Consider the following 8,314-nt stretch of genomic DNA (forward strand, 5'->3'; position numbering starts at 1 on the left):
TGAAATAAAAAAAAATTGTTTATTATGCTTATTTTTAATAAAAATACATAAGTTAAACCCAAAATTCGCGGATTTCCACTATCCCTTTAATCATTTTTATTTAGGTGGTCACTCCGTTTTTCAAATGTATACCACTCGCCAACAGGGGGTGCTGCAGCACCCCCAGCACCCCTACTTCCCGCGGCTATGCTTGAGATGACGTTGTTTTTAAAGTGTGCTATATAAATCAAATGTATTATTATTATTATTCAATTGTAAACAAACACTGCTCGAAAATATCTCATTGGTCAGAGAGCTGTGGGCATAATGATGCCTTTTGCAACATCCTACTTGTGTGAGATAGGCTTTTCTGCTGTTGCTGCCATCAAAACGAAATACAGATCAAAGCTGAACATTGAGAATGAACTGAGAGTGGCAGTCTCAAAACAACAGCCCCCGGTTCCAAGGGAAAGCAAGCACACACAAGTCATTGATAGGCTATGTGTGGAATAGGAATGGTCAAGTGATGTGATCGTTTGCAACCTGCAGTAGAAATAGTAGTTAATTAATACATTTTCATTAAAGAAATTTGAATTTAAAATCTACTACTCAGGGAAGAAGGCCAACCAGTTTTAATTAGGCCAAATTAATTCACAGTATCTATTACAAGCACTTTTGTTCATGTGTAATCCATAATAAAATATAAAATTATAGTTGGATCTTTGTATCTTCTTATTATTAGTAGAGAAAATGTAATGTTTTTACAACAATATACAATTAATCCTACCAATATAGATGGGAACCGGGTTGGGGGGTCCCGAAAATATTTCCAATTACCCAAGGGGGGCCCGACTGAAAAAGTTTGGGAACCACTGACCTAATCTAATCCAAAATTGATCACAAATTAATAATACTATATTAAACAAAGACCAATGCCCAAATATAATAATGAAACGCCTTATAGAATTTACGCTAGAAACCACTCTCTCTCTTTAAACAACATAAAATAAATTCAAATATAGTTGTGATAACTATTCCAGATGCAGAATTTGACTCTCACAGCTACAAGACATCACAGAGGGAATAACATTGACATTGGGTTTAAGTCCAGACAGTACAAAAAAGAACACAATATTTATTCTTAGATTTTGTATAAGACCTCAGCATACAAGAAACTATTTGCCGGGGCAGATGATTGTTATTAATGTGTTATTTAATGTCTGACTTTTAAGGATTGGTCTCTGAATGGACTACTACATTGAAAACCAATTAAGTCAAGCCTTGTTGATGTTGTTTCAATCTTGAGGTTTTCCCTGTAGTTTTGTGAATGTGCACTACAGTGATTTAGAATTGTGTTAAAATAGGGAATCACAGGAGGGACACATTTCAACAAGACAATTACTTATTGCTGCGGCTGAGACTGAAATAAATACAAGAACCCTGGGACACATATTACAAATGAAAGCAATGCTGTGGTTTGACCTGAGTTTGTTTGACCTGCCAGGTATGATTTCGTGGGCCATCAGGAGACTCTTCAGCAGGATGCCTCACAGCTGCTGAAGATCCTAATGCTGCAGGACAACATCCAGTTCCCTCCTTCCTATGAAAACATGACCACACCTGCTTTTCTGTTAGACTGGTTCAGCGCAGTGCCCCTAGAGGACAGGAGGAAGCTGTACGAGCTCTATGAGCAGGACTTCAGGATGTTCGGCTACAAAAGGCCTAGAGAACTGCTGGATGGTTGAGAGGATGTCATGACTACTAACTCACTGCTGAGCAAAGAACAATCTGTTAAGGACATGACAAATACTCAACCACCTCAACTTAAGTTATTATAAGCATTGTGGTTATTTAAAGGCATTTGTCTTTGCACAAAAGTCTGGGGAATTATTGTTTAAGGGGTTAGGATTATAGAAAAAAGATGCCAGGAGGTGGGTAACAAATAAGCAAATCCACAATAGTTGAAAACAAGATATACTGTACTAGAAACTCAAAAGACAGGGAGATAACTAGGACATGGTGAAACAACAAGGGAAATAATACAGGAAGTGATGACAAAATGATATAGAAAGTGAGGAAACTAATACTAAATACACAAAAGCACAAAAGACTCATTGACATGAAGCACAGGTGGAACAAGCCAGGGTGGGGAAGACTATTACAATGGCGGGAAAACAAACAGAGGAAGAAATTGATACGCGGAGTGAAGCAGGTAGGACCCAAACGCAGATAATACTGATAATACCTTTATCTTATCGAACATATCACATGGAAACAAACAAAACACTCTACGGTGAACTAGGTCACAAACAAAAGAAGCACCAACACTGAACACAGGAAGAGACCATACTAAATACAGGGAGGGGTAATCACCAGACGAGAAACAGCCGGGCAGGGGAGGAGAAACACAAGGGCCACAGGTGAACACAATCAAACAATTAGACACACCAGGGAAACTAACGACAGGGAGGAAAAACCCAGGGAGAGGGACCAGACAATATACAAGGAGGAAAACATGACAGAGAGAACAGAAACACACCCATCACAAGACATACAAAACTAAAACGTGACATAACACAAGAATCATGACAGAAATGAAACAAAAAAAGACACCATGGATGGAATGAAGTCTAGTGTGTTGGAATTTTTTTTTATAAAAATGGTCATGAGATAAAAATCATAGTAGATCAAAAGGTCTCAACCAAAATGTCAAACTTAAAGGAAATGTAATATCAATGGAACTGTACTTATGGATCAATGTATTATACATCTTAATAAAGGTGCACACACTCAGTCAGAGCTACTTTACAAACACTTGAAGAATGCTTACATGTTTGATTTCTGGGGGGGGGGTAAGAGAAGCACACCCACAACCAGAAACTTTGTTATGCTTTATTACAAAACAACATGACAAAAACAATACATGTTTTAAGTTCCACACTCACAAAACGAGGTGATGGTGGCAAGGTCCATCCCGTGAGGCTGAAATTAATTTCCCATTCACATGTTCCAGTAACTGAAGGTGAACAGAGACATGTCACCTGTCAGTTTCTTGCATGTTGAGATTTCCACACTGACACGTATCGTCCTGCTGAGCTGTGTGGCAGTGCAGGCAGGGACAGCCCCATCACTGGAGTCCGCCTGAAGGACTCTCTCCACGGTTCTCTGCTCTCTGACAGCCACATCGCTCTGCCTGAAGCCCAGGATTGATGCTGCATGACGGGACAGTCTGTGACCTCTGGGATGTCAGCGGTGTGTCAGAGAGAGGAGCAGAAACACAGAGAAAGAGACAGAGGTGCTGAAAGATTCAAAGTGTCAGGAGAATGAGAGAGCAAACAACAACAGGAGTAAAGGAGAAAACAATATGGCTTTTCAATGTCTACACGTGTAGACACGTCATCTTTGATTTTTTTTTAAACATTTAAATTGCGCGACATCACAATCAGTTTGGACTCTTCGTATTTACAATTTATATTATGACACATTTTTCAGCTGTGGCTCTCATCCTGAACGCCTCACAACACTGGTTTCTCCCGCACATGCTTGATAAACGTATATTTCTCATATATCTCTGTAGTCTCTCTTCATGCCACAGCTCCCGTTTAAAGGCATTTAGTAGTAGCCATTTTGCATCCGTCCTGGGACAGTTCAGTTTGTTCTGAGGATGCTAAATGGCGCATCAACTTTTACATCAACCTTTCATATTGAGCTTTCTTCACACTGAGCCAGTGGTGCTGGTAATTTAAACATGGGAAAGCTTGCCATCTCCTCCTCTAGTCCTTTTATTCCATCCCCCAACGCGTCCCCCAGCCCCTCATCCACAGACTCCCTCATGTCCAGACTCCCCCTCTCCCCCGTCCTTCCATCCATCTGCAGCTAAAATTTCAGAGGTGAGCTTCAGTCCGCTGTTGCTGGTGTTGCAGTTGGAGTACAGGGAGTTCCCGTGGCCATTGCTGGGGCTGATCAGGGTGCCGCTGTAACTATTGCCATGGTGACCATCATTCCTATTGTTGCTGAGGAGCGTTGTGGTCGTGTTGGAGGTCACCGTCCCGTTGCGTTTTTCCGTCAGCCTGAATCCATCGGACAGCAGGCTGGCGCTGCTCGGGGACTGGGGCGTGGCCGAGGAGCCCAGCAAGTCCCGCCCCTTCTCTGACGACAGCGAATTATCCGGCAGGTGGTGACCCTGGTGGACAATGCTACGCCGACGGGTCAAGAAGTAGAGGAGGAACGCACCAAACGCTAAACCCAAGAAGAAGAAAAGGATGTAGATGGCCAGCACGTGGTGCCCCCCTGCTGTCACCACCACTCCTCCAGCATTAGGGCCTTCTAGAGTCAGTTGATAGGCTGCTCTGCGGCAGGGGGTCAGTTCTCTGACTCCTGGCCCTGCCTCCTGGAGAATAGCAACATGACACAGAAAAATATGACTTGTTTAATCTCGTAAACCGTTAAAACAGGTACTTTTAAACTCTGCAGTTTGCAGTTAACTGGGAGTCTTATAGCAGGATACACATTTAACAGGCTGAATATGCAAAGATAAGTTTTGAATATATGTTTTGCCTGTGTACCTGGCAGGTGCAAATGTAGTCTCCGAGGCTGTCCTCTGTGACCGTCACCTCCAGGTCAGAGTTGTGCTGCCGGGTGTGTCTGTGGGGGGGGGGTGCTCCCAGCTGCAGGGCCTGGGAGACAGCTGGACACATGGCAACAGGAGACGCAGACCAAGAGACACCCGCAACTCCCTCATGGACGGACTGCAACGCCCTGGAGGAGATGACACGCAGGGAGCAGAAGAGAAACACACAAGGAGAATATGTTAATGTTACACAGGCTTGACATCTTTGCCAAAATTACACTGTAGCTTTTTGAATAAAAAATCAAATCACGCTTACCCTCCTCTTTATCACACTTTCTCAAAGCGTTGTCAACCACATCACCTGGACCAGGCCTGGACACACAGAAAACTGTTTATTTTTGACACATAACCAAACCATTTTCCAACCCAATACTGTTGCTGTCTGCCTTTATTTTTACATTTGGAAGATTTCCAGTTTTATATTCCAGCAGTACTCACTCTGCAGTGGTGGGCCTGCAGGCGGCCTCCTCTGTGCTCCAATCACAGCCCAGCCCTCTGGCTCTGGCACACTCTTTACAGTCGGAGTACAGAGCGCAGCCTTCAGCCTGGACCCGAGCCAGAGACAGGGGGCTGCCCATCAGAGCCAGACCCTGCAAACACATGGAGACATTACAGAACCACTGAGCTGCAAAACAGAGCAGATGGAAATATGCAGCATGTGTGTGAAGAACTGTGCCAATACCTGGTGCAGTAAGATGTTGTTGACGGGCTCCTGTGAGCTGAACAGAGGAATCTCCTGCAGCAAGGTGGCGTTCTGTCCCACTACCGCCACCCGGTGGAGCTCCCCTCGATCTGCAGCACACGAACACAGAGGTTTGAGTTCATTTCTTCACGCTTTCTGTCTTTTTTACTGCCTCCTTTCTTCTGAACCCTTCCTCCCTCTCCTCACCTGTTCCGAGGTGCAGCACTGCTCCCTTCTGCCTTTCTCCGCCTCCCATCTGCGTTACAGCCAGCTTGGTGTATCTGACTCCCTTGTGGACCAGTAGAGGTGCTGCAGTAACGCTGTTTTCCATCAGCGGGTGGTCCCTCACAAAAGTCAACACCTTGTCGGGAAGTTTCAGGGAGGACTCGTAGCCCTCGGCCTTCAAAGCGTTGTTCAGACACTAACAAATGTAGAGGGAAGGATAGAAAAAGTCTGAGTTATTTGTATATAATGAAAGGTATTTTATGAAGTAGAAATGCTGAGTACATATGCAGTAGTTGTGTGGTTGAACAGTTTAGTACCTGTCCAGGTCTTGGTGTGGGGACAGGTTCAGGGTTGATCCAGTCGCAGGTCTTCTTCAGCTCTTTAAAAGGGCCGTCCATCACTTTGCTGATTTCAGCCAGACTGAAAACACACACTGCTGACAACTCCTCATGCTCCCTATGAAGAAGACAAATAAATGTTCACATTTTAGGCTATGTTTCTGTTACATTAGGGAAAAGGTTAAATGAAGTTGTTTGATATGAAAAGAATAGTTGACATTTTGGGAAAAACACTTTCCATTTCTTAGTGAGAGTTATCTGAGAATATGTCTCACACTGTACAGTAAATAAGAAACTACAGGCAGGAGACAGTTAGCTTAGCTTAGCATAAAGACAGGAAACACTGCAATCTCTGCTCCCTCTGCCTCCCTACAAAATCTACTTTCTCTCCTTTAATAGCTGACAGTTAATTGTCAATGACGCAACCTAAAATGAAAAACTTCATTATCAATTACATTATTTAAATTAAGTTGATGGATCGCTCAGTTCGGATGCGCTCCTGCTCAGTGCCCGGGAGATGTCGAATAACGTTCCCAGGAAGTTACTGGTGGCTGCTGTGTAAAGGGTACCACCTAGACACAAGAGAGAGGAAGTAAATTAGTTTATCCCTCAGATTAGCCTGATATTAAAGCAGATTATTGAGTGTAACATTCAGTGGTACTGACTCACCTGCCATGACAGCTGTGTAATGCTGACTGGGCTCAAAGGGACACTTCCCCTTCCCTGTCTCCATCTTCACTCCTCCATCCTCAACTTTCTCCAGGGTGAAGGAGGTGATCTCCTGCAGGACGACAAGAGTAGGAATAGTTAGAACTACAATAGGGAAATATCAAATAAATAATTATATTGTAGATAATATTTTTTCACAGCTGTTTGTTATGTCCTCCATCCTCCATCTTTTTACAGTGAGTTAAATATTTTAAGTTTCGTCTAATTGTCTGCTTAAAATGTCACAATAAACTACTGTTGACTTGCACTTCACAATTTTCTTTGTACTGAGTGTGACAGTGGAGCCTAAAAAAATAATACGTTTGCATAGTAGGATAGCTATATATATTGTTGTGTGTGATTATGTACTCTTCTGCCTGTCCCCTTGGTGAAGGATTTTGGTGTGAATGAGTGTGGGAACTTGTCACGGATATTCATTTGCAGCTATCAATGCCCATAATGAAGGTGCAAGGTACAAAGACATGCAAGCGGACACACACACCAGTTTGGAGTTATAGCACAGTGCAGCTATCTGACAGATCCTCAGGCACAGATCTGCCTGATAAAGTCTCCTTCAAATATGAATTCATACATGCAGACAGGGACTAACACAAACACACACTTTACAAAACACACAGAAAAAACGGACCAGGAAGGCACACTGGGGGTCGAAGGCGTAGGTGCCACACACGTAGATGCGTCCATCGCCCAGAAACTCCAGCAGACGGATGTAGTTATTACAGTCAACCTGCAGGGGGAGACAAACACCCAGGAATAGTATTATTAACATCCGGATTTAACTTTATGAAGATTTTAAATAACATGAAATAAAAACATTTTTTAAATAATTGTAAGACAAATAAGTGATGTATTTATTGAATTTATACATTTAAATAAATACAAATATGTATTATAAATATTTATATTAATAATCAAATATATATATATATTTATGAATAGTCAAAATAATTGTAATATTATCATCTGTAGCCTAAATTTGCTTATTTACCCAGTGTAGGGGAATACAAAGAGAGGTTAAAATATATAACTGCATTATTCTTTAAATTGATATTGCTATTCTGATTTCTAGTTTTAAAACAAAAATAATATTTATTTTTCCCGTGAACAGAAGTATTAACCACACTGAGCTTTAGGACAAAGGTTGCAGTAGATTCTGAGAGCAGCTGGAGTATTAATGAATGTGATTGGAAATAGGAGACCCCCACTGATGGGAGGGACACTTGAGACCCCCTTTGCTACCAGCAGAGACCATCCATACTTACTCACACTAACATGCATGCAAACGGCCTCATTTTCATTCATTAATGATCCATAAATATTCACATATGCAGTCCTTGTAGGTCTCATAAATACACAACATAGATGATGTATTTGTTGAGCTCTCCTCTGTGTACACACACATTTTGAGTCCGCAGAGAGTATGGAAAAACACCTCCATTGTTCCTCCCCAGTCAGCATGAAACCATGACGCAGGCAGTTTTTAGTGAGCGTCTGCGTGCGTGCCATCTTGGATGAGCTCCAGGCCTGAGTCACCTTCACCCCCGAGGCCTGAGTCACCTTCACCCTCGGGACCTGATCCTCTCTGATGGCAAAATTATGACACCCAAATCAGCCCCCGCCCCACCATGCCACCACCCTGTCCCCCGAGACAGACGCAGGGCCAGAGATGAAGAGAGCTCAGAATGACAACAATGGGATCAGTTTGGGATTAGATATTTCATTGGTCCGAAT

At 42.7% G+C, this 8,314-nt stretch overlaps 1 protein-coding gene and 1 pseudogene across 4 annotated transcripts in view; one reads left to right on the forward strand and one right to left on the reverse strand.

The window, feature by feature from the left end:
• Nucleotides 1-2,646, forward strand: part of LOC117547232 (carbohydrate sulfotransferase 12-like) — a 34,353-nt gene extending 31,707 nt beyond the window's left edge. For all 4 annotated transcript variants that reach the window (XM_034217820.1, XM_034217821.1, XM_034217822.1 and 1 more), the window contains one exon: nt 1,484-2,646. In XM_034217820.1, coding sequence (XP_034073711.1) covers nt 1,484-1,724 — 241 coding nt within the window. In that variant the 3' untranslated portion in view covers nt 1,725-2,646. The remainder of the gene's footprint in view (nt 1-1,483) is intronic.
• Nucleotides 2,647-2,862: 216 nt separating this feature from the next.
• LOC117547222 lies at nt 2,863-7,566 on the reverse strand (annotated as a pseudogene).
• Nucleotides 7,567-8,314: the final 748 nt, after the last annotated feature.

The sequence above is a fragment of the Gymnodraco acuticeps genome, unplaced genomic scaffold (assembly GCF_902827175.1).
Source record: "Gymnodraco acuticeps unplaced genomic scaffold, fGymAcu1.1, whole genome shotgun sequence".
NCBI lineage: Eukaryota > Metazoa > Chordata > Actinopteri > Perciformes > Bathydraconidae > Gymnodraco > Gymnodraco acuticeps.